The following is a 27,807-nucleotide window of genomic DNA, read 5'->3' on the forward strand; positions in this document are numbered from 1 at the left end:
CTGGAATGATCGTCTAAACCTGCCAATCAATCAGTTTGGAAACCCCAGATAGACAATCAGTGACTAACTCCTGAGGCTGTGTCCCAAAAGGCACCTATTCCCTATGTAGTGTACAACTTTTGACCAGAGCCCTATGGGTCTGCCTACGGGCCCTGGTCAGAAGGTAGTAGTGCACTCTTATAGGGATTAGGTGCTATTTGGGACTAAAAGGGTTTGTCAACAAGTAGAGTAAATAAAGTAGAGATAATAAAAAGCTTCGGAGGCTCGAGGGAACAGTATTCTAGACCAGCATAGAGAGAGAGAGGAGAGAGAGGAGAGAGAGATGAAGCTACTACATTTCTTCTGTGTCTTCCTGACTGTCCTTGCCTCCACTTGGGTACGATAACATTATTCATTATTTATCATTTTAATTGAATAGTTTTAATTACAATTTATTTTAATAATAATATTAATAATAGATTGAATTTATATACCACTTTTTCTAGATATACTGTACATGTATTTATTTCGGAGGTTTTTGTGAGGTGGCCTTTTTTGGAAATGTGTGTTTTTTAAATATACAGAGCATTCAGAATGTATTCATTCCATTGACTTATACCACATTTTGTTTGCGTTACAGACTGAACTCAAAATGGATTAAATCTATTTTTTTTCTCTCTCAACCATCTACACAAAGTGAAAACGTGTTTTTAGAAATGTTTGCACATTAATTCAAAAGGAAACACAGAAATATCTCATTTACATAAGTATTCACAGTCCTGAGTCAATACTTTGTAGAATCACCTTTGGTCAGCGATTACAGCTGTGAGTCTTTCTGGGTAAGTCTCTAAGAGCTTTCCACACCTGAATTGGGCTACATTTGCCCATTATTCTTTAGTATTAGGATGTTGCCTGTGCTTAGCTCCATTCCATTTTTTGTTTTATCCTGATAAACTCCCAAGTCCTTTAAAGATGACAAGAATACCCATAACATGAGGCAGCCACCACTATGTGTTGTATTGGATTTGCCCCCAAAACAAACCAGATGTTTTTAGAATACTTGTATTCTGTTTCCTTATTTTCTTTTCTGTCATTTAGGTTCGTATTGTGGAGAAACTACAATGTTGTTGATCCATCCTCAGTGTTCTCCTATCACAGCCATTTAAACTCGGTAAAATTTAAAACTTGTTTTAGGAAGGACGCCTGTATCGTTGTAGTGACTGGGTGTGTTGATACACCATCCAAAGTGTAATTAATAACTTCACCATGCTCAAAGGGATATTTAATGTCTGTTTTTGTTTTAATAATTATATTTTAACCGTCTACCAATAGGTGCCCTACTTTGCGAGACATTGGATAACCTCACTGCTCGACTGAGGGATCTTACAAATAATTGTATGTGCGTGATACAGAGATGAGGTAGTCATTCAAAAAGCCTCTTAAAGTTCAGACCCTTTTTATCAATTTCCGCTTAAAATGACAAACACAAATCTAACTGCCTGTTGCTCAGGACCTGAAGCAAGGATATGCATATAATCATAATATAATTAATTGAAAGGAAACACTTTGAAGTTTGTGGAAATGTGTAATTAGTGTATGAAATATAATTATATTTGTTACCAACATGTTTCAAGCAGACCACCATAGTTCATGTGCCCAAGAACACAAAGGTAACCTGCCTAAATGACTACCGACCCTTAGCACTCATGTCTGTAGCCATGAAGTGCTTTGAAAGGCTGATCATGGCTCACATCAACACCATTATCCCAGAAACCCTAGACCCACTCCAATTTGCATACCGCCCAAACAGATCCACAGATGATGCAATCTCTATTGCACTCCAATAGAGTGCACTCCAATCCCTGCCGTCTCCCACCTGGACAAAAGGAACACCTATGTGAGAATGCTGTTCATTGACTACAGCTCAGCGTTCAACACCATAGTGCCCTCAAAGCTCATCAATAAGCTAAGGATCCTAGGACTAAACACCTCCCTCTAAACTGGATCCTGGACTTCCTGACGGGCCACCCCCAGGTGGTAAGGTTAGGTAACAACACATCTGCCATGCTGATCCTCAACACGGGAGCCCCTCAGGGGTGAGTGCTCAGTCCACTCCTGTACTCCCTGTTCACTCATGACTGCATGGCCAGGCATGACTCCAACACCATCATTAAGTTTGCTGATGACACAACAGTGGTAGGCCTGATCAACGACGAGACAGCCTATAGGGAGGAGGTCAGAGACCTGCCCCACCCCCCCTCTCTACCCTATTTTACATCGCAGCTATTCTCTGTTGTTATCATCTATTCATCGTCACTTTAATAACTCTACCTACATGTACATATTACCTCAACTAACCGGTTCTCCTGCACATTGACTCTGTACAGGTACCCCTCTATTCTACTTTGACATTATGAGTTATTGTGGGTATGCCAGTAAAATCTAAATGTAAGTAATTCTATGAAATTCAGGCTGTAACACAACAAAATGTGGAAAAAGTCAAGGGTTGTGAATATTTTATGAAGGAAAATAATGTTTAAATATATACATATATAAGACATATAAGACAAAAAAATATATATATATTTTTATATAGATATATAGAGACAAAAAATATATATATATATATATATATACATATATACACATATACATATATATACTTTATAAGTTGAACTATACGGTGACAAAAATGATATCCGTATTTTTTTATCTTGAATATGTTAACATACATTTGTTTAATATTACAGACATTTTTAGTTGTCTTATTCTTATTGCTTAAATCTTTCTCTCTCCACCTCTCTCTCTCTCTCTCTCTCTCTCTCTCTCTCTCTCTCTCTCTCTCTCTCTCTCTCTCCTCTCTCTCTCTCTCTCTCTCTCTCTCTCTCTCTCTCTCTCTCTCTCTCTCTCTCTCTCTCTCTCTCTCTCTCTCTCTCTCTCTCTCTCTCTCTCGATCCACCTCTCTCTCTCTCTCTCTCCACCTCTCTCTCTCTCTACCTCTCTCTCTCTCTCTCTCTCTCTCTCTCTCTCGATCCACCTCTCTCTCTCTCTCTCTCTCACCTCTCTCTCTCTCTCTCTCTCTCTCTCTCTCTCGCTGTCTCTCTCTCTCTCTGTCTCTCTCTCCACCTCTCTCTCTCTCTGTCTCTCTCTCTCTGTCTCTCTCTCTGTCTCTCTCTCTGTCTCTCTCCACCTCTCTCTCTCTCTGTCTCTCTCTCTGTCTCTCTCTCTCTCTCTCTCTCTCGCTCTCTCTCTCTCTGTCTCTCTCCACCTATCTCTCTCTCTCTTCCTCCTCACCCCTCTTTCTCTCTTTCTCTCTCTCTCGCTCTCTTTCTCTCTCTCTGCCCCCCCTCTCTCTCTCCCTCCTCACCCCTCTTTCTCTCTCTCTCCCTCTCTCTCTCTGTCTCTCTCTCTCTCTCTCCCTCTGCTCCCCACCCCCCCCCTCTCCCCCCCCTCTCTCTCTCTCTCTGCTCCCCACCCCTTCCCCCCTCTCTTTATCTCTCTCTCTGCCCCCCTCTCTCTCTCTCTGCTCCCCACCCTTCCCCCCTCTCTCTATCTCTCTCTATCTCTCTCTCTCTCCCTCCTCACCCCTCTGTCTCTCTCCATCTCTCTCTCTCTCTCTCTCTCCCTCCTCACCCCTCTCTCTCTCAGGCTGAGGACGTAGCGACCGTATTGGGCCCTCGTGGAGCCAGGCCAGTAGAACATGGTTACAAGGCTGATAAATGTGCCACAGAGAAGAACTGGCCTTTTTGCTCAGATGATGACTGGGTAAATCACTGTATCTCTTTACCTAATGGATGACTTTTAAACAGAAATATACTTTTCGATATATACAAACCTACTGTCCTGTACTGTAACTCAGCCTCTCCTCTCTCCTCTTCTCCTCTCTTCCACCTCTTCCTCTGCCTCCTCCTCATCCTCTCTCATCTCCTCCTCTCTTCCCCCTCTCCTCCTCTCCTCTCCTCCTCCCCCTCCACCTCCTCCTCTTCCTCCACCTCCTCCCCAGGGTCCTAAGTGCCCGTCAGGTTGTCGTATCCAGGGTCTGTTAGACAAGGCAGACCATTCCCTGCTGAAGAAGATAGAGAAGATTAGGCAGCTCCTTGACCAGAACAGAGCCAAACACCGCTCTGCCGACCAGGCATCCAAACAGACCTATGACTACCTCAAGGAGAAACTCACCTCCAACGCAGGTGAGACGGGATAATATTGATTGATTGGAGGAACAGTCAGCTTTGTTTGGTTCCTTTTGATCTCTTGTTTTGGTTGGCTCTCCTTCTTTCTCTCTCTCTCATTCTCTCTCCCTCTCCCTCTCTCTCCCTCTCCCTCTCTCTCTGCTATTTATCTATCTATCTATCTAGCTCTCTCTCATCTCTTTCTATCAATTTATCTCTCTCTCTCTCTGTATAGATGCTAACCATTCCTCTCCTCTGTCCCAACAGGTGTCTGTATAGATGTTAACCATCCCTTCCTCCCTCTCCTCTTTCCCAACAGGTGTCTGTATAGATGTTAAACATTCCTCTCCTCTGTCCCAACAGGTGTCTGTATAGATGTTAACCATTCCTCTCCTCTGTCCCAACAGGTGTCTGTATAGATGTTAACCATTCCTCTCCTCTGTCCCAACAGGTGTCTGTATAGATGTTAACCATTCCTTTCCTCTGTCCCAACAGGTAATGACAACAGCTTCTATGACCTGGCTGAGCATCTCCGTCACAGGATCATCGACATCAAGATCAAGATAGAGCGCCAGCTGAGGATCCTCAACGCTCTGAAGACCAGCATCAAAGACCAGGTTATAGAGATGCAGAGACTGGAGGTGAGATTGAGATTGACAATGATAACGATGGTCAGAGACCATGTTCTAGAGATGAGATGAGGAGGTGAGGAGATGAGGAGATGAGGAGGTGAGGAGATGAGGAGATGAGGAGGTGAGGAGATGAGGAGATGAGGAGATGAGGAGGTGAGGAGATGAGGAGGTGAGGAGATGAGGAGGTGAGGAGATGAGGAGGTGAGGAGGTCAGGAGATGAGGAGGTGAGGAGATGAGGAGGTGAGGAGATGAGGAGGTGAGGAGGTGAGGAGATGAGGAGGCAGTCCCTCTCTTTCCACAGAGAGGGTTTCCACATGTGAATTCAGTATCCTTGTTATTCCTCTGGTTTTAGTTTCAGAGCGTAGACTAGATGATTATCAGAGGTTACTCAGACATATTACATGAAGACATGGTGATGTGAGGAAGAGGAAGAGTTATATGAAGACATGGTGATGTGAGGAAGAGGAAGAGTTATATGAAGACATGGTGATGTGAGGAAGAGGAAGAGTTATATGAAGACATGGTGATGTGAGGTAGAGGAAGAGTTATATGAAGACATGGTGATGTGAGGAAGAGGAAGAGTTATCTGAAGACATGGTGATGTGAGGAAGAGGAAGAGTTATATGAAGACATGGTGATGTGAGGAAGAGGAAGAGTTATATGAAGACATGGTGATGTGAGGAAGAGGAAGAGTTATATGAAGACATGGTAATGTGAGGAAGAGGAAGAGTTATATGAAGACATGGTGATGTGAGGAAGAGGAAGAGTTATATGAAGACATGGTGATGTGAGGTAGAGGAAGAGTTATATGAAGACATGGTAATGTGAGGAAGAGGAAGAGTTATATGAAGACATGGTGATGTGAGGAAGAGGAAGAGTTATATGAAGACATGGTGATGTGAGGAAGAGGAAGAGTTAAATGAAGACATGGGGATGTGAGGAAGAGGAAGAGTTATATGAAGACATGGTGATGTGAGGAAGAGTTATATGAAGACATGGTGATGTGAGGTAGAGGAAGAGTTATATGAAGACATGGTGATGTGAGGAAGAGGAAGAGTTATATGAAGACATGGTGATGTGAGGAAGAGGAAGAGTTATATGAAGACATGGTGATGTGAGGAAGAGGAAGAGTTATATGAAGACATGGTGATGTGAGGAAGAGTTATATGAAGACATGGTGATGTGAGGTAGAGGAAGAGTTATATGAAGACATGGTGATGTGAGGAAGAGGAAGAGTTATATGAAGACATGGTGATGTGAGGAAGAGTTATATGAAGACATGGTAATGTGAGGAAGAGGAAGAGTTATATGAAGACATGGTGATGTGAGGAAGAGGAAGAGTTATATGAAGACATGGTGATGTGAGGAAGAGGAAGAGTTATATGAAGACATGGTGATGTGAGGAAGAGGAAGAGTGCTGAAAAACACTTTTTTATTTACCTCCTTTCTCCCCTTTCATCTCCCCACTCCCACCTACTCATCTCCCCCTTCTCAACATCCTCCCCTTTACCCCCTCCCCACCCCACTCTTTCCCCCTCCCCCCCTCCACCCCCTCCGCCAGGTGGACATTGACATCAAGCTGCGCTCCTGTAAGGGGTCTTGTAAGGGCTACGCTGAGTTCTCCGTCGACCAAGCATCCTACGTGGCTCTGGACAAGCAGATGGACCAGCTGGAATCCCAGAGCGTTCCGTCTGTGGAGACCGTCAGCACGCTGTACGTCATGAAGAGCCGACCGCTTAAAGACGTCGTGGTCGACAGGTGAGCAGGAGGATGCTGCTGTCGTTTTCTCCTGACCCTCCTTCTCCACCCCCCCTCCCTTCTAATCTCCTCTTTTCCTCTCCTCCCCTCTCCCGTACCCTTCTCTCCCCCTCCCTCAGCAAGTACAAGTCCGGCCCGGCTGAGGAACAGAAGGAGGTTTTCTTCCCGGAGGTGAAGACCGTGAAGCTGACCTTGGAGACCCAGGGGTCCAGCTCTTCGTCTGCCGCCACTGCCAGCCAGGTCCCGGGTACGCACTTCCAGCCTTCGACTTCAGGCTCTTCATCGTCATCGGGTTTGTCAACGGGGTCTGGGACGAAGGACGGGCCGAGGAAAACGATCACGGAGCTGGGTGGTGGAGGGGGGACAAGGGGGGATGGAGTTGGGGATTTCTCTAAAGGGATGGGTGGATTCGGCGGTGGGCTGGGAAGTCTCGGACGCGGAGATTTCTCCACTACTGGTCACCTGACCACTCAGACGTCGAGCTGTACCAAGACGACGAAAAGGACGATAGTACATACGAAGGATGGGCCAGTGGAGCGTATCGAGGAAGTATCGGGCGGACTCGGCTGTGAGGCGCAGAAGCTCGGTGGTGGAGGAGGAGGAGGGATGGGCGAATTCTTCCCATCCCTCACCTCCTCCTCTTCCTCATCCTCCTCTTCCTCCTCCTCGTTCACCAAAACCACGAGCCACGGCGGCACCAAGGGAGGCAGTAGCATTCTCACCAGCACCAAGACCGGTGGCACAGGCGGCAATTTCGGAGGTGATCCATTCGGAATGGATCTCGGAGCTTTCATGCGCGGGAACGACGAAGACGACATCCCAGATTTCCACGCCCGCAGCGTGAAGATTAGCGCCCGGAGTGAGCGGCAGGCGGATTATGTGGGAAAAGGTACATCTGACCTGGAGTAACCGCCCAGCAGTTGACCTAGCTAGCCGCTGTTAGCATCTTAGCCTAGCAGCAATTAGCATGTTAGCCTAGCCTCCATTAGCACCTTAGCCTAGCACCCGTTAGCAATTAGCATGTTAGCCTAGCCTCCATTAGCACCTTAGCTAAACTGCCAATAGCAATTAGCACCTTATGATAGCAGCCGTTAGAGGTTACAGTCTTAGCCAGAAGCTTTTAGCGTATTAGCTAGCAATTTGATTTAATTTTGTCATAGCTCAAAGTCATAGCCTATATTGTAAAATTAACTTTCAGAATCTGATGAACAGTAGCCGAATTAACAAAGATGTGTAAGCTAGTTCAGCCATTGCTCATATTATGTGGTTGTAGCTAACATTTTTTTTAAACAAATTGTATAAAACTTTACAGAGATACTGTATAAGAAATGCTGTTCTGTACATATTACTGGATGTTCACGAAATGTTCAATGGATAATAAGTGTAATCATGGAGAACGAAAGGACTGCAGTAATTTCTCTTCACTGAAAAGGACAACACTAAATTCACTACTGAATCCCGGTCTCTCCATTCTTCCCGGCCACTAATCCGTAGCTTCTCCGTCTGTTTTCAGATTGTTCCGACATCCAACGGAACCATCTCACAGGGGAAAAGAGCGGCCTGTACAAAATCAACCCCTCTGCCTCCCTCTCCCCCTCCACTCCGAACGGGGTAGTGGAGGTTTACTGTGACCAGGAAGGTTTTCTAGGAGGGTGGACCCTGGTCCAACAGAGAGCTCATGGGGGGGTTAGCTTCAACCGCTCCTGGGCAGACTACCAGGAGGGGTTCGGAGGAGTGGACGGTCAGGGTAAAGGGGAGGTATGGCTAGGGTTAAAACACCTCCATCTTCTGACCCGGGAGGATAGCATGTTGAGGGTAGAGCTAGAAGACTGGGAGGGAGGGGAGGCGATAGCCGAGTACACAGTGAAAGTGGGGTCCGAGGCTGAGGGGTATCAGTTGACCGTGGCAGAGTATTCAGGCGATGCAGGGGATGCTTTAGTCAAGGGAGAGTCTAGTTTAGGGAGTCAGGGGTCGCTCGGGTTGAGGTCGTTCCTCTCCCACGAGGGGATGAAGTTTAGTACCTTCGATAAGGATAATGACCAATGGGAGGAGAGCTGTGCAGAGATGTACGGCGGTGGCTGGTGGTATAATAACTGTCAGAGGGCTAACTTAAACGGCGTCTACTACAAAGGGGGGAAGTATGATCCTGGTAGCAACGTTCCATACGAGATAGAAAACGGAGTGGTGTGGCTGACGTACAAACCAGCTGACTATAGTCTGAAGACCACCCGCATGAAGATACGACCGCTCGCTATGGCCTGAGAGAGAGAGAGGGAAGGAGAGAGAGAGAGAGAGAGAGAGAGAGAGAGAGGGAAGGAGAGAGAGAGAGATAGAGGGAAGGAGAGAGAGAGACACACACAGAGATAGATAGAAAGAGAGAGAGACACACACAGAGAGAGAGACAGAGAGAGAGAGAGAGAGAGAGAGAGAGAGAGAGGGGGAAGGAGAGAGAGAGACACACACAGAGAAAGAGAAAGAGAGAGAGAGAGAGAGAGAGAGGGAAGGAAGGAGAGAGAGAGACACACACAGAGAACGAGAGAGAGAAAGAGAGAGAGAGAGAGAGAGAGAGAAACACACAGAGAGAGAGAGAGAGAGAGAGAGGGAGAGAGAGAAAGAGAGAGAGAGAGAGAGAGAGGAAAGGAGAAGGGAAAGGGGGGTGGGGTTAGAATAGGGGTAGGGTGTGGGGGGAGAGAAAGGGGGAGGGAGAAGGGAAGAGGTTGGCATGAGGAGAGGGAGAGAGAGAGAAAAGGACAGGGAGGGAAGGAAAGAAGGAGAGGAGACAAGGTGGGAGAGAGAGAATGACGGGGAGTGAGGGACAGATGTGGAGAGAGAGAACAAGGAGGGAGGGAGAGGGACAAAGGTGGAGCGAGCTAGAGAGAGAGAGAGAGAGAGAGAAGGAGAGGGACAGATGTAGAGAGAGAGGGACAAAGGTGGAGCGAGCTAGAGAGAGAGAGAGAGAGAGAGAGAGAGAGAGACACAGAGAGAGAGAGAGAGAGAGAGAGAGAGAGATAGAGAGAAGGAGAGGGACAGATGTGGAGAGAGAGAACAAGGAGGGAGGGAGAGGGACAAAGGTGGAGCGAGCTATAGAGAGAGAGAGAGAGAGAGACAGAGAGAGACACAGAGAGAGAGAGAGAGAGAGAGAGAGAGATAGAGAGAGAGAGAGCTAGAGAGAGAGAGAGAAGGAGAGGGACAGATGTAGAGAGAGAGGGACAAAGGTGGAGCGAGCTAGAAAGAGAGAGAGAGAGGGAGGGAGAGGAAAGGAGAAGGGAAAGGGGGGTGGGGTTAGAATAGGGGTAGGGTGTGGGGGGAGAGAAAGGGGGAGGGAGAAGGGAAGAGGTTGGCATGAGGAGAGGGAGAGAGAAAAGGACAGGGAGGGAAGGAAAGAAGGAGAGGAGACAAGGTGGGAGAGAGAGAATGACGGGGAGTGAGGGACAGATGTGGAGAGAGAGGGACAAAGGTGGAGCGAGCTAGAGAGAGAGAGAGACAGAGAGAGAGAGAGGGGAGAGAGAGAGAGAGAGAGAGAGAGAGAGAGAGAGAGAGAGAGAGAGAGAGAGAGAGAGAGAGAGAGAGCTATTGCTGACTATTGATTCTGTGAGTAGATGATTAAATGTGACTTTGCTTTTCTGACCCCGTGAATGATGTCAATGTACTGAATGTTCATGTAAAAACAAACCTCTGAACCAACCAGTTACTGCTAACCCTCAAATAACTGGTCTAGGAACTGTTCAAATAACTGGTCTGAGATCAGTAACCTCTGAACCAACCAGTTACTGCTAACCCTCAAATAACTGGTCTAGGTACTGTTCAAGTAACTGGTCTGAGATCAGTAACCTCTGAACCAACCAGTTACTGCTAACCCTCAAATAACTGGTCTAGGTACTGTTCAAGTAACTGGTCTGAGATCAGTAACCTCTGAACCAACTGCTACTGTTCAAATAACTGGTCTAGGAACAGAAGGGGTTCTAAGAACTACTTTCGAACTTCTGTTAGAACGTCTGAACCAAGCTACTGTCCAAACAATAAACATCACTTCAACTTCCTGTTTTGGGTTGTACGTTTTGTCTTTTGTTATTACTTCTGTTTATCTTCAAACTACTACGGCAGAGCTGTTGAAAAGTTCGCAGGAAAAAGTGATATTTTACAGTATAAACAGAAATCAACTACAATATTAATATCACACACCCCAAATGGGAACAGACGTCAGTTCAACGTCTAGTTTTGATTTACACTGAAATCAAATTCCACCCCTGTTATTGGATTTATGTTCAAAGTTGGGTGGGGAAAAAATACGAAATTCATATGTTGATGTCTTTTAGGAAATCCCACTCAGTTTTCTGTGTTGATTCAATGTCATCACATGGGATTTATTTTGGTGGAAATGGCAGGGAAACAAATTTGAGTCAACCAGTTCTTGCCCAGTGGGATAAGAGTTAATATCATGTATTTATAGTCTTCTTTATGGTATAGGCCTATACATTAAGAATATATATATATATATGATATATATTATATACATGAAGAATATATAGACATAAGAATATAATATACATTATGAATATATAGACATTAGAATATAATATAATATTATATACATTATGAATATATAGACATTAGAATATAATATAATATTATATACATTATGAATATATAGACATTAGAATATAATATAATATTATATACATTATGAATATATAGACATTAGAATATAATATAATATTATATACATTATGAATATATAGACATTAGAATATAATATAATATTATATACATTATGAATATATAGACATTAGAATATAATATAATATTATATACATTATGAATATATAGACATTAGAATATAATATACATTATGAATATATAGACATTAGAATATAATATACATTATGAATATATAGACATTAGAATATAATATACATTATGGATATATAGACATTAGAATATAATATACATTATGAATATATAGACATTAGAATATAATATAATATTATATACATTAAGGATATATAGACATTAGAATATAATATAATATAATATACATTATGGATATATAGACATTAGAATATAATATACATTATGAATATATAGACATTAGAATATAATATACATTATGAATATATAGACATTAGAATATAATATACATTATGGATATATAGACATTAGAATATAATATAATATTATATACATTAAGGATATATAGACATTAGAATATAATATAATATTATATACATTAAGGATATATAGACATTAGAATATAATATAATATAATATACATTATGAATATATAGACATTAGAATATAATATAATATTATATACATTAAGGATATTTTGACCTTAGAAAATGATTTTATATACATTAAGAATATATAGACATTAGATATAATATTATATACATTAAGAATATATAGACATTAGAATATAATATAATATACATTATGAAAATATAGACATTAGATATAATATTATATACATTAAGAATATATAGACATTAGATATAATATTATATACATTAAGAATATATAGACATTAGAATATAATATAATATTATATACATTAAGAATATATAGACATTAGAATATAATAGACATTATGAATATATAGACATTAGATATAATATAATATTATATACATTAAGAATATATAGACATTAGATATAATATTATATACATTAAGAATATATAGACATTAGAATATAATATAATATTATATACATTAAGAATATATAGACATTAGAATATAATATAATATTATATACATTAAGAATATATAGACATTAGATATAATATTATATACATTAAGAATATATAGACATTAGAATATAATATAATATAATATACATTAAGAATATATAGACATTAGATATAATATAATATTATATACATTAAGAATATATAGACATTAGATATAATATAATATTATATACATTAAGAATATATAGACATTAGATATAATATAATATTATATACATTAAGAATATATAGACATTAGAATATAATATAATATAATATACATTAAGAATATATAGACATTAGATATAATATTATATACATTATGAATATATAGACATTAGATATAATATTATATACATTAAGAATATATAGACATTAGATATAATATTATATACATTAAGAATATATAGACATTAGAATATAATATAATATTATATACATTATGAATATATAGACATTAGAATATAATATAATATAATATACATTAAGAATATATAGACATTAGAATATAATATAATATAATATACATTAAGAATATATAGACATTAGATATAATATTATATACATTATGAATATATAGACATTAGATATAATATTATAAACATTAAGAATATATAGACATTAGATATAATATTATAAACATTAAGGATATATAGACATTAGAATATAATATAATATAATATACATTATGAATATATAGACATTAGAATATAATATAATATTATATACATTAAGGATATTTTGACCTTAGAAAATGATTTTATATACATTAAGAATATATAGACATTAGATATAATATTATATACATTAAGAATATATAGACATTAGAATATAATATAATATAATATACATTAAGAATATATAGACATTAGATATAATATTATAAACATTATGAATATATAGACATTAGATATAATATAATATTATATACATTAAGAATATATAGACATTAGATATAATATTATAAACATTAAGAATATATAGACATTAGATATAATATTATATACATTATGAATATATAGACATTAGATATAATATAATATTATATACAGTAAGAATATATAGACATTAGAATATAATATAATATTATATACATTAAGAATATATAGACATTAGAATATAATATAATATAATATACATTAAGAATATATAGACATTAGATATAATATTATATACAGTAAGAATATATAGACATTAGAATATAATATAATATTATATACATTAAGAATATATAGACATTATAATATAATATAATATTATATACATTAAGAATATATAGACATTAGATATAATATTATAAACATTAAGAATATATAGACATTAGATATAATATTATATACATTATGAATATATAGACATTAGATATAATATAATATTATATACATTAAGAATATATAGACATTAGAATATAATATAATATTATATACATTAAGAATATATAGACATTAGAATATAATATAATATAATATACATTAAGAATATATAGACATTAGATATAATATTATATACATTAAGAATATATAGACATTAGATATAATATAATATTATATACATTAAGAATATATAGACATTAGATATAATATAATATTATATACATTAAGAATATATAGACATTAGGATATAATATAATATTATAAACATTATGAATATATAGACATTAGATATAATATTATAAACATTAAGAATATATAGACATTAGATATAATATTATATACATTAAGAATATATAGACATTAGATATAATATTATAAACATTAAGAATATATAGACATTAGATATAATATTATAAACATTAAGAATATATAGACATTAGATATAATATTATAAACATTAAGAATATATAGACATTAGATATAATATTATAAACATTAAGAATATATAGACATTAGATATAATATTATATACATTAAGAATATATAGACATTAGATATAATATTATATACATTAAGAATATATAGACATTAGATATAATATTATATACATTAAGAATATATAGACATTAGAATATAATATAATATTATATACATTAAGAATATATAGACATTAGATATAATATTATATTTTATTGACATTAGAATATTATATTATAAACATTAAATCCTCTTCCTAAATATTTGGTCAAATGATGAATTTTGTGTATGATTCTTGGAAACGTGGGTGGCTAAACTGACCTCTTTGGCTCAACTTACCCCGCTTTTCCCCTTGATCTAGTCAGTTTGGTGTCCGTATGGATAGTTGACTGAACTTTGAACTCTGTCAACATTTTGACATACACCCGACCTGATGTTAGCACATAGCTAATATTGACCGGATCAATAATTAGCGAAATGCTATCATAGGAATACATTATATGAATCTGCAACGTTTCAACGCACCCTGGTCCTCTTTAGGCTGGGTTATAGCCTAGAAATGTGTGTGTGTGTGTGTGTGTGTGTGTGTGTGTGTGTGTGTGAGAGAGAGTGTGTGTGAGAGAGAGTGTGTGTGCGTGTGTGTGTATCTCTGTGTATCTCTGTGTGTGTGTGTGTGTGTGTGTGTGTGTGTGTGTGCGTATGTGTGTGTGTGTAACTCTGTGTGTTGTTGTATGTTGCAGTGTGTAGTCTATGGATACAGCAAGGGAATGGGGTCTCCCAGTCAGTTCGACAGAGAGACAGAGGCAGGAGGGGACGGTGTCCTGACAGACCAGAGCACCCACTCTGCTCTGACCACCAGTGGGTAGGTCTCACACACACACACACACACACACACACACACACACACACACACACACACACACACACACACAGTGCATTCAGACCCCTTGACATTTTGTTACATTACAGCCTTATTCTAAAATGGATTTACCATCATCAATCTACACACAATCCCCCATCACAACAAAACTGTTTTTTTAGAATTTATAGAAAATGTATTAACAATTAAAAGGTGAAACATCACATTTTCATAAGTATTCAGACCCTTTACTCAGTACTTTGTTGAAGCACCTTTGGCAGTGATTACAGCCTCGAGTCTTCTTGGGTATGATGCTACAAGCTTGGCACACCTGTATTTGGGGAGTTTCTCCCATTCTTCTCTGCAGATCCTCTCAAGCTCTGTCAGGTTGGATGGGGAGCGTCACTGCACAGCTATTTTCAGGTCTGTCCAGAGATGTTCGATCGGGTTCAAGTCTAGGCTCTGGCTGGGCCAGTCAAGGACATTCAGAGACTTGTCCCAAAGCCACTCCTGCATTGTGTTGGCTGTGTGCTTAGGGTCGTTGTCCTGTTTGAAGGTGAACCTTCTCCCCAGTCTGAGGTCCTGAGGGCTCTGGAGCAGGTTTTCATCAAGGATCTCTCTGTACTTTGCCCCTCAATCCTGACTAGTCTCTCAGTCCCTGCCACTGAAAAACATCCCCACAGCATGATGCTGCCACCACCATGCTTCACCATAGGGGTGGTGCCAGGTTTCCTCCAGACGTGACGCTTGGCATTCAGGCTAAAGAGTTCAATCTTGGTTTCATCAGACCAGAGAATTTTGTTTCTTATGGTTTCAGTCTTTAGGTGCCTTTTGGCAAACTCCAAGCGGGCTGTCATGTGCCTTTTACTGAGGAGTGGCTTCCGTCTGCCCACTCTACCATAAAGGCCTGATTGGTGGAGTGCTGCAGAGATGGTTGTTCTTCTGGAAGGTTCTCCCATCTCCACAGAGGAACTCTGGAGCTCTGTCAGAGTGACCATCGGGTTCTTGGTCACCTCCCTGACCAAGGCCCTTCCTTCCCGATTGCTCAGTTTGGCCGGGCGGCCAGCTCTACGAAGAATCTTGATGGTTCCAGACTTCTTCCATTTAAGAATGATGGAGGCCACTGTGCTCTGAACCTTCAATGCTGCAGAATGTGTTGGTACCCTTCCCCAGTTCTGTACCTCGACACAATCCTGTCTCGGAGCTCTACGGACAATTCCTTCCACCTCATGTCTTGGTTTTTGCTCTGACATGCACTGTCAACTGTGGGACGTTATATATACAGGGGTGTGCCTTTCCAAATCATGTCCAATCAACTGAATTTACCACAGGTGGACTCCAATCAAGTTGTAGAAACATCTCAAGGATGATCAATGGAAACAGGATGCTCCTGAGGTCAATTTCAAGTCTCATTGCAAATACTGAACACTTATGTAAATAAGGTATTTCTGTTTAGATTTTTAATAGATTTGCAAATAACTATAAAAAACAGTTTTCACTTTGTCATTATGGGGTATTGTGTGTAGATTGAGGATTTATTTTTTAACATTTAATCCATGATTAAAAAAAAAAAGTTACACTTTTATTTAACTAGGCAAGTCAATTAAGAACAAATTCTTATTTTCAATGACGACCTAGGAACAGTGGGTTAACTGGTCTAGGAACAGTGGATTAACTGGTCTAGGAACAGTGGGTTAACTGGTCTAGGAACAGTGGGTTAACTGGTCTAGGAACAGTGGGTTAACTGGTCTAGGAACAGTGGGTTAACTGGTCTAGGAACAGCGGGTTAACTGGTCTAGGAACAATGGGTTAACTGGTCTAGGAACAATGGGTTAACTGGTCTAGGAACAGTGGGTTAACTGGTCTAGGAACAGTGGGTTAACTGGTCTAGGAACAGTGGGTTAACTGGTCTAGGAACAGTGGGTTAACTGGTCTAGGAACAGTGGGTTAACTGGTCTAGGAACAGTGGGTTAACTGGCCTTGGAACAGTGGCTTAACTGGTCTAGGAACAGTGGGTTAACTGGTCTAGGAACAGTGGGTTAACTGGTCTAGGAACAGTGGGTTAACTGGTCTAGGAACAGTGGGTTAACTGGCCTTGGAACAGTGGCTTAACTGGTCTAGGAACAGTGGGTTAACTGGTCTAGGAACAGTGGGTTAACTGGTCTAGGAACAGTGGGTTAACTGGTCTAGGAACAGTGGGTTAACTGGCCTAGGAACAGTGGGTTAACTGGTCTAGGAACAGTGGGTTAACTGGCCTAGGAACAGTGGGTTAACTGGCCTAGGAACAGTGGGTTAACTGGCCTAGGAACAGTGGGTTAACTGGCCTAGGAACAGTGGGTTAACTGGCCTAGGAACAGTTGGTTAACTGGTCTAGGAACAGTGGGTTAACTGGTCTAGGAACAGTAGGTTAACTGGTCTAGGAACAGTGGGTTAACTGGTCTAGGAACAGTGGGTTAACTGGTCTAGGAACAGTGGGTTAACTGGTCTAGGAACAGTAGGTTAACTGGTCTAGGAACAGTGGGTTAACTGGCCTAGGAACAGTGGGTTAACTGGTCTAGGAACAGTGGGTTAACTGGTCTAGGAACAGTGGGTTAACTGGTCTAGGAACAGTGGGTTAACTGGCCTAGGAACAGTGGGTTAACTGCCTTTTTCAGGGGCAGAACAACAGATTTTTTTTTTCACCTTGTCAGCTCAGGGATTTGATCTTACATCCTTTTGGTTACTAGTCCAAAACCCTAACCACTAGGCTACCTGCCGAACAACGATGTAACTTAACAAAATGTGGAAAAAGTCAAGGGGTCTGAATACTTTCTGAATGCACTGTACACATCCTACACAAACACAAACAACACAAACACACCACACCCTACACAAACACAGCACACACAAACACACCCTACACAAACACACCCTACACAAACACAAACAACACAAACACACCAAACCCTACACAAACACACCCTACACAAACACACCATACACAAACACACCACACACAAACACACCCTACACAAACACACCCTACACAAACACACCACACCCTACACAAACACACCACACCCTACACAAACACACCACACCCTACACAAACACACCACACCCTACACAAACAGACCATACACAAACACACCCTACACAAACACACCACACCCTACACAAACACACCACACCACACCCTACACAAACACACCACACCCTACACAAACAGACCATACACAAACACACCCTACACAAACACACCCTACACAAACACACCACACCCTACACAAACACACCCTACACAAACACACCACACACAAACACACCCTACACAAACACAAACACAAACAACACAAACACACCCTACACAAACACACCCTACACAAACACACCATACACAAACACACCACACACAAACACACCCTACACAAACACACCCTACACAAACACACCACACCCTACACAAACACACCACACCCTACACAAACACACCACACCCTACACAAACACACCACACCCTACACAAACAGACCATACACAAACACACCCTACACAAACACACCACACCCTACACAAACACACCACACCCTACACAAACACACCACACCCTACACAAACAGACCATACACAAACACACCCTACACAAACACACCCTACACAAACACACCACACCCTACACAAACACACCCTACACAAACACACCACACACAAACACACCCTACACAAACACACCCTACACAAACACACCCTAGAAAAAAACACACCACACCATACACAAACATACCCTACACAAACACACCCTACACAAACACACCATACACAAACACACCCTACACAAACACACCCTACACAAACACACCATACACAAACACACCCTACACAAACACACCCTACACAAACACACCACACCCTACACAAACACACCACACCCTACACAAACACAACACACCACACAGAAACACACCACACCATACACAAACACACCACACCCTCTACTTAGACCGAAGTCAGTGAGAAACATCCCATCTAACCCGAACCACTCACGATGAAATTAATAAAAAACAATCCAATCCTGGACTTATTGATAACTTACTGATAATGTTAATAGAGACTAACACACTCACGATATAGCTAAGGCCACCACAACCAAACTCACCCCCAAATGTATACATGATTGATAATACATACACTGAAATATTTATGTACATCCTAACAATATATACTGTATGTGTCTGTAGGAGTCCATGTGTCGGTCTGACTGCAAGCTACAAGGCCAGACGAAGGAGACAGAGAGATAGACAATTGATCAATATAACCGTATCGAATCAATCAATAGCCATGATCAATAAATAACTTATTGATAACGTCCACAGGAGTCCCGGTGTCCGTCGGGCTGCAGACTACAGGGTCTGATGGAGCAGACAGAGAGACAGACGAGGGGCAGACTGAGGGACATCTGTGAGAGGAGACAGAGGTATACTGATTGATTGGATTTGTAAGTGTTAAAATCTCAGTGTTAAGGTAAAGAATACGTGTCAATGTAAAAAAAATATAGATATTGAAACAAACCTGCAATAGAGCATCCTGGGAAATATGCTAATAATGGTCGTGGTTTTGGTTCAACTCTTGTTATTAACACCAATACTGGGGGTTCTTTTTTTACACCACTGAATATTAATTGCTGATTTTTAGAATAGTTAGTTTTTAATAACTATGTTTCTGCATGCACATTAATTGATTAATTGATCGTATACTACACAAAGATAAATAAAAAATAAGTAAAAAATCTAAACTAATCCCATCAGTAAAGGGTTGGATTTCGTTGCACCCGTTACTGAGATGGCTGTTCCAGTTGAGATGGATTAGGTCGTCTTGTAAGTGAAGTCCTGAACCCCTTACTGAGATTGCTGTTCCAGTTGAGATGGATTAGGTCGTCTTGTATCTGAAGTCTTGCACCGTTGCAGTCATTCTGAAAGCAGGTTGTGTTCAACAAAGAACTCTAGTTGTTGGCTGTTCTCCCTAGCTGGATTCTGATTAGAAGTACAAATCACTACACACATCATTCTAGCGTCACTGGCAGGGATGGTGTGGCCGAAGAGTTCCAGACCACAACATTTTTTTTATTTTTATTTTTTTATTTTACCTTTATTTAACCAGGCAAGTCAGTTAAGAACAAATTCTTATTTTCAATGACGGCCTGGGAACAGTGGGTTAACTGCCTGTTCAGGGGCAGAACGACAGATTTGTACCTTGTCAGCTCGGGGGTTTGAACTCACAACCTTCCGGTTACTAGTTCAACGCTCTAACCACTAGGCTACCCTGCCGCCCCGGGGGATAACAAGGCCCCAACTACAGGCATTACGATATAGATCAAACATGGTAAACTTGTAATTCATACACAGTTGATTTAATTTAATGAACGATAGAATGTAAAAACATTATCTCTGTCACTAACAAACACAGTCATGGGTAGGTACGTCTCACATTCACCTGAAAGGCATGCTGGGAAATATGCTAATAATAAATACCCCCCAGTTAACACTGAGACCGCCTAGCTAAGAGAGATTTTGCTTCGAAGCTATAACAGCTAACCATGTAACGTTCTAAAGCATTATTAGGCCTTGGTAAACGTCTCGTGGACAGATCTACGTTAACTGGTACCATAGAATCTGTTGGGAAGGAATTGGATGCATCGGATAACGAGTTGCACAACCAAATTTCGATATTGCACCTGGTGTATTCTTACTCTCAATAGTAAGTTGAGATCCCGACTGAGTTGCTTATATATATATATATATTTAGTAACTTATATATTTTCTATATTGTTAATAATATATTATTGTTTAATTGTTTTGGTCATGCAGCCAGGGACCTTCAGCGACCGCTTATATCACTTATAGCTGGAACCGCCCTAAAACCGGCCTAAAACCGCCCTAGAACCTCCCTAGAACTGCCCCAAAACCGCCCTAGAACCTCCCTAGAACCGCCCTAAAACCGGCCTAAAACCGCCCTAGAACCGCCCTAAAACCGGCCTAGAACCGCCCTAGAACCGGCCTAAAACCGGCCTAGAACCGCCCTAGAACCGGCCTAGAACCGCCCTAGAACCGGCCTAGAACCGGCCTAGAACCGGCCTTGACGAGCAGCAGTAGTTCCGGTGTTGTTTGTTACTGGTTATTAGGACGAATCCCGATTTTGCAGATGTTAGTATCTTTCGGGAATTTCAGAAAGGGAGGGGACATTTGGCCCTTACTCCTCATTCCGGTTCCGCTCCTCATTCTAGAATCTCCTCATTCTAGGATCTCCTCATTCCGGTTCCTCTCCTCATTCTAGGATCTCCTCATTCCGGTTCCGCTCCTCATTCTAGAATCTCCTCATTCTAGGATCTCCTCATTCCGGTTTCGCTCCTCATTCTAGAATCTCCTCATTCTAGGATCTCCTCATTCTAGGATCTCCTCATTCCGGTTCCGCTCCTCATTCTAGAATCTCCTCATTCTAGGATCTCCTCATTCCGGTTCCGCTCCTCATTCTAGAATCTCCTCATTCTAGGATCTCCTCATTCCGGTTTCGCTCCTCATTCTAGAATCTCCTCATTCTAGGATCTCTTTCGTTCTAGGATCTCCTCGTTCTAGGATCTCCTCATCTTCACATCTCTTCTCTCAACATGTATGGACCCAGAAGTTCATTGAGCAGCTGACCAATTACGTGAGACTTTAGGTCTGGGTTAGCTGAGATTAAACCTAGTTAAACATATTACATATTGTGAAAGTTAAAGCCAAGAACCATGCTTACAGGTACGAGGACGCGGCTACAGTATCCATGGTGACCACCAAACACATCTACTATATCAACCGCAAGGCCATCGTCAAGACACACAGTAGGTGACAACACCTCCAATCCATCTATCTATCAATCAATTAAACATATCTATCAATCAATGTCTGTCTGTCTGTCTGTCTGTCTGTCTGTCTGTCTGTCTGTCTGTCTGTCTGTCTGTCTGTCTGTCTGTCTGTCTGTCTGCCTGCCTGTCTGTCTGTCTGTCTGTCTGTCTGTCTGTCTGTCTGTCTGCCTGCCTGCCTGCCTGCCTGTCTGTCTGCCTGCCTGCCTGCCTGCCTGCCTGCCTGCCTGCCTGCCTGCCTGCCAGTCTGTCTGTCTGCCTGCCTGCCAGTCTGTCTGCCTGTCTGGCTAACTGTCTGTCTGTCTGTCTGTCTGTCTGTCTGTCTGTCTGTCTGTCTGTCTGTCTGTCTGTCTGTCTGTCTGTCTGTCTGTCTGCCTGCCTGCCTGCCTGTCTGCCTGTCTGGCTAACTGTCTGTCTGTCTGTCTGTCTGTCTGTCTGTCTGTCTGTCTGTCTCTCTGTCTGGCTAACTGTCTGCCTGCCTGCCTGCCTGCCTATATGTAAATTAGTTTTAATGACTCCAACCTAAGTGTATGTAAACTAGTTTTAATGACTCCAACCTAAGTGTATGTAAACTAGTCTTAATGACTCCAACCTAAGTGTATGTAAACTAGTCTTAATGACTCCAACCTAAGTGTATGTAAACTAGTTTTAATGACTCCAACCTGAGTGTATGTAAACTAGTTTTAATGACTCCAACCTAAGTGTATGTAAACTAGTCTTAATGACTCCAACCTAAGTGTATGTAAACTAGTTTTAATGACTCCAACCTGAGTGTATGTAAATTAGTTTTAATGACTCCAACCTAAGTGTATGTAAACTAGTTTTAATGACTCCAACCTAAGTGTATGTAAATTAGTTTTAATGACTCCAACCTAAGTGTATGTAAACTAGTCTTAATGACTCCAACCTAAGTGTATGTAAACTAGTTTTAATGACTCCAACATAAGTGTATGTAAACTAGTCTTAATGACTCCAACCTAAGTGTATGTAAACTAGTCTTAATGACTCCAACCTAAGTGTATGTAAACTAGTGTTAATGACTCCAACCTAAGTGGATGTAAACTTCAGACTTCAACTGTATGAATCACTGTCTGTTTGTCTGTTTGTCTGTTCATCTGTCCGTCTACCAACCAAGCCATCGATCTTTATAAAATATCTATCAACCAATTGCCTTCCATCTGTTTTAGTTTCTGCTTCCCCCAGTTGTCCTACTTCCCCTTTCTCTCTCCTTCAGTCTTCCCTCCATCTTCTGTTTTGATTGATTGATTGATTGATTGATTGTGACTACAGTGTCTGAGCTGAGGTACGTGGAGTTTGCTGAGGGCTTGGCCATGAACCTGACATCGCTAAGGAAACGGTCGGCTGCGTTGCTACGGAAACTGAAGGAGCAGCGAAGCCACGTCCAGAAACAGCTAGAGGACATGTACCGGCAAGAGGTAAGAGTCAGACTTAGAGAGTTAAGAGTCAGACTTAGAAAGGTAAGAGTCAGACTTAGAAAGTCAGACTTAGAGAGTTAAGAGTCACTTAGAAAGTCAGACTTAGAGAGTTAAGAGTCAGTCTTAAAGAGTTAAAAGTCAGACTTAGAGAGTTAAGAGTCAGACTTAGAGAGTTAAGAGTCAGACTTAAAGAGTTATAAGTCAGACTTAGAGAGTTAAGAGTCAGACTTAGAGAGTTAAGAGTCAGACTTAGAGAGTTAAGAGTCAGTCTTAGAGAGTTAAGAGTCAGTCTTAGAGAGTTAAGAGTTAGACTTAAAGAGTTATAAGTCAGACTTAGAGAGTTAAGAGTCAGACTTAAAGAGTTAAGAGTCAGACTTAGAGAGTTAAGAGTCAGACTTAGAGAGTTAAGAGTCAGACTTAGAGAGTTAAGAGTCAGACTTAAAGAGTTAAGAGTCAGACTTAGAGGGTCAAAAGTCAGACTTAGAGAGTTAAGAGTCAGACTTAGAGAGTTAAGAGTCAGACTTAGAGAGTTAAGAGTCAGACTTAGAGAGTTAAGAGTCAGACTTAAAGAGTTAAGAGTCAGACTTAGAGGGTCAAAAGTCAGACTTAGAGAGTTAAGAGTCAGACTTAGAGAGTTAAGAGTCAGACTTAGAAAGTGAAAGGGAAACTTCACAATTTTTCAACTTCATTGGAAACACTTATCTTTCTCTATATTTTTTACTACAAAACATAGAAACACGCCATTTTCACATATGTTGATGTTGTCGTGGTGCTGGAGATGATGTGAAGATTAAAAATGCACCTAGAGGCCCAGTTTGTTGTTTGTTTGAGATTAAGCCTAGTCTAGTACTAGTAGAGTGAATAGAACCCATGTGCAGTGACTGTGTGAAGAGAGAAGTCTTGAATCATCTGAATATCTGCGGTGGCGCTCGTGTCATTTTCCTGAGTCTACCTTTAATGTGTCCAGGAAAGTTCTGGGTAAATTCAAGGCACGCAGAAAGTATTCAGACCCCTTGACTTTTTCCACATTTTGTTACATCACAGCCTTATTCTGAAATTGATTAAATCGTCAATCTACACACAATACCCCATAACGATTAAGCAAAAATAGGTTTTTAGACATTTTTGCAAACTTATGTAAATGTTATGTTAAAGTTTTTTTTGACATTTTATACATTTGCAAAAAAAAATGTAAAAACGTTTTTTGTTTTGTCATTGTGGGGTATTTGTGTGTAGATTGATGAGGGGGAAAAACATTCCAATACATTTTATTACAAGGCTGTGATGTAACAAGGCTGTGATGTAACGAGGCTGTGATGTAACGAGGCTGTGATGTAACAAGGCTGTGATGTAACAAGGCTGTGATGTAACGAGGCTGTGATGTAACGAGGCTGTGATGCAACGAGGCTGTGATGTAACAAAGCTGTGATGTAACGAGGCTGTGATGTAACGAGGCTGTGATGTAACGAGGCTGTGATGTAACGAGGCTGTGATGTAACGAGGCTGTGATGTAACGAGGCTGTGATGTAACGAGGCTGTGATGTAACGAGGCTGTGATGTAACAAGGCTGTGATGTAACGAGGCTGTGATGTAACGAGGCTGTGATGTAACGAGGCTGTGATGTAACGAGGCTGTGATGTAACGAGGCTGTGATGTAACGAAGTGGAAAAGGGGGAGGGGTCTGAATACTTTCAGAATGCACTGTAGATTTTCATCATCTCACATTCTCCCATAAACTCCATTCAGTGCTCACGACGGAGAGGAGGTGAGGAACGGAGGTGAGGAAAGGAGATGAGGATAGGAGATGAGGAGATTAGGAAATTATATGATAGGAGATAAGGATAGGAGATGAGGAGATTAGAAAATTATATGAGGATAGGAGATGAGGATAGGAGATGAGGAGATTAGGAAATTAGATGAGGATAGGAGATGAGGATAGGAGATGAGGACAGGAGATGAGGATATGAGATGAGGAAAGGAGACGAGGAAAGGAGATGAGGAATGGAGATGAGGAATGGAGATGAGCAAAGGAGATGAGGATGGTTGAATATCAATGCCTTATGACACACAACTGTTGCGTTAGTGACTATTGATCTCCCTGATTTTGAGAACATGCGGGGGGGGGGGGGCAAAACTCTGCCACAGCTAACTTTGACTCATATGACAAACATGGGCCCTGTCCCAAATGGCTCCCTATGTTCTATCTAGTGCACCAGAACCTGGTCAAAAGTAGGGCGCTGGATTAGGGAGCAGGGATGCATTTGGGACACGATCCTCTCCAACCTCATCCCACCAGTCAAGGTCCTCTAGTGTTTACCGAAGAGCTTTGGTCGAATCCTAACGCTTCGCTCCTCCTCTAGCTGTGTCTCTGTGTTCCTCTGTAACCCATCAGATCCTAACGCTTCGCTCCTCTAGCTGTGTCTCTGTGTTCCTCTGTAACCCATCAGATCCTAACGCTTCGCTCCTCCTCTAGCTGTGTCTCTGTGTTCCTCTGTAACCCATCAGATCCTAACGCTTCGCTCCTCCTCTAGCTGTGTCTCTGTGTTCCTCTGTAACCCATCAGATCCTAACGCTTCGCTCCTCCTCTAGCTGTGTCTCTGTGTTCCTCTGTAACCCATCAGATCCTAACGCTTCGCTCCTCCTCTAGCTGTGTCTCTGCGTTCCTCTGTAACCCATCAGATCCTAACGCTTCGCTCCTCCTCTAGCTGTGTCTCTGTGTTCCTCTGTAACCCATCAGATCCTAACGCTTCGCTCCTCCTCTAGCTGTGTCTCTGTGTTCCTCTGTAACCCATCAGATCCTAACGCTTCGCTCCTCCTCTAGCTGTGTCTCTGTGTTCCTCTGTAACCCATCAGATCCTAACGCTTCGCTCCTCCTCTAGCTGTGTCTCTGTGTTCCTCTGTAACCCATCAGATCCTAACGCTTCGCTCCTCCTCTAGCTGTGTCTCTGTGTTCCTCTGTAACCCATCAGATCCTAACGCTTCGCTCCTCCTCTAGCTGTGTCTCTGTGTTCCTCTGTAACCCATCAGATCCTAACGCTTCGCTCCTCCTCTAGCTGTGTCTCTGTGTTCCTCTGTAACCCATCAGATCCTAACGCTTCGCTCCTCCTCTAGCTGTGTCTCTGTGTTCCTCTGTAACCCATCAGATCCTAACGCTTCGCTCCTCCTCTAGCTGTGTCTCTGCGTTCCTCTGTAACCCATCAGATCATAACGCTTCGCTCCTCCTCTAGCTGTGTGTCTGTGTTCCTCTGTAACCCATCAGATCCTAACGCTTCGCTCCTCCTCTAGCTGTGTCTCTGTGTTCCTCTGTAACCCATCAGATCCTAACGCTTCGCTCCTCCTCTAGCTGTGTCTCTGTGTTCCTCTGTAACACATCAGATCCTAACGCTTCGCTCCTCCTCTAGCTGTGTCTCTGTGTTCCTCTGTAACCCATCAGATCCTAACGCTTCGCTCCTCCTCTAGCTGTGTCTCTGTGTTCCTCTGTAACCCATCAGATCCTAACGCTTCGCTCCTCCTCTAGCTGTGTCTCTGTGTTCCTCTGTAACCCATCAGATCCTAACGCTTCGCTCCTCCTCTAGCTGTGTCTCTGTGTTCCTCTGTAACCCATCAGATCCTAACGCTTCGCTCCTCCTCTAGCTGTGTCTCTGTGTTCCTCTGTAACCCATCAGATCCTAACGCTTCGCTCCTCCTCTAGCTGTGTCTCTGTGTTCCTCTGTAACCCATCAGATCCTAACGCTTCGCTCCTCCTCTAGCTGTGTCTCTGTGTTCCTCTGTAACACATCAGATGGACATTGGCCTTTGGCTGAGTCTGAAATAACACCCTGTTGTCTACACAGTGTACTCTTGACCAGGGGCATCATGTGTCTCTGATGTAGGATCAGCCCCTTCTCTCCATTGAATCTTATTCATTATGGTTTCAAATTGCTAAACTGATCCTAAATCAGAACTCCTGCGCTTGATAAACCACCAGTCACTTATCCATATGGCCCCAGAGCATTATATAGGGAATAGGGTGCCATTTTGGACATAACCTCTGTGGGTTGCATAGGTGGGCCTTGGTCAAAATTAGTGCACTACGTAGGGAACCTCTGTTCGCACCTCTGTGTTTCTCTCTGTACCCTAGGTGGACGTTGAGATCAAACTGCGCTCCTGTCAAGGATCATGCAACAGGTCCATTGCTTTCCACATCGACCACAACAGCTACAGATCGCTAGCCAATCAGATGACCCTGTTCAGTAACACCGCCAAGCATCGGAAGAGCTCTCTTCTTAATAAGGACATCGCCAAGATCAAACTACAGCCGGTGGCTGTCGGTCCCCCGCCGTCAACCGACTATAAAACCATCCCCATGGTACAGAAGGAACTCCTGACTCAGTTTGAGGATCTAGAACAGAATCATGTGGTTCTAGAAGAGGTTCTAGAAGAAACGGAATGCCTGGGTTCTGAAAGGGAGAGAGGAAAAGGAGAAGCAGGCGTTCTAGAATGTAAATAATAAACTCAGATAGAGATGTCTGCCTCTCTGTGA

At 41.4% G+C, this 27,807-nt stretch overlaps 1 protein-coding gene across 2 annotated transcripts; it reads left to right on the top strand.

Annotated features, from left to right (window-relative positions):
• Positions 1-234: 234 nt before the first annotated feature.
• On the top strand, positions 235-27,807 carry LOC110536442 (fibrinogen alpha chain-like). 2 transcript variants are annotated; one of them, XM_036974453.1, is made up of 11 exons: positions 236-376; positions 3,628-3,744; positions 3,983-4,166; positions 4,644-4,789; positions 6,343-6,539; positions 6,659-6,786; positions 14,857-14,978; positions 19,328-19,428; positions 21,746-21,828; positions 23,140-23,285; positions 27,406-27,807. In XM_036974453.1, exons 1-11 carry the CDS (start codon positions 323-325, stop codon positions 27,772-27,774), a joined length of 1,647 nt encoding a protein of 548 aa, XP_036830348.1. In that variant the 5' UTR covers positions 236-322; the 3' UTR covers positions 27,775-27,807. The 2 variants fall into 2 exon arrangements, with proteins under 2 accessions (XP_036830346.1, XP_036830348.1); XM_036974451.1 differs by lacking the exons at positions 14,857-14,978; positions 19,328-19,428; positions 21,746-21,828; positions 23,140-23,285; positions 27,406-27,807 and adding an exon at positions 8,053-8,877 and having other exon boundaries at positions 235-376; positions 6,659-7,428.

The sequence above is a fragment of the Oncorhynchus mykiss genome, unplaced genomic scaffold (genome assembly GCF_013265735.2).
Source record: "Oncorhynchus mykiss isolate Arlee unplaced genomic scaffold, USDA_OmykA_1.1 un_scaffold_568, whole genome shotgun sequence".
Lineage (NCBI taxonomy): Eukaryota > Metazoa > Chordata > Actinopteri > Salmoniformes > Salmonidae > Oncorhynchus > Oncorhynchus mykiss.

Coding starts and splice junctions, on each gene's coding strand:
- LOC110536442 (XM_036974451.1), top strand. CDS start 323: ATGAAGCTACTACATTTCTTCTGTGTCTTCCTGACTGTCCTTGCCTCC. Junction 3,745..3,982: donor TTTGCTCAGATGATGACTGG/GTAAATCACTGT, acceptor CCTCCTCCCCAG/GGTCCTAAGTGCCCGTCAGG. Junction 4,790..6,342: donor TAGAGATGCAGAGACTGGAG/GTGAGATTGAGA, acceptor CCCCTCCGCCAG/GTGGACATTGACATCAAGCT.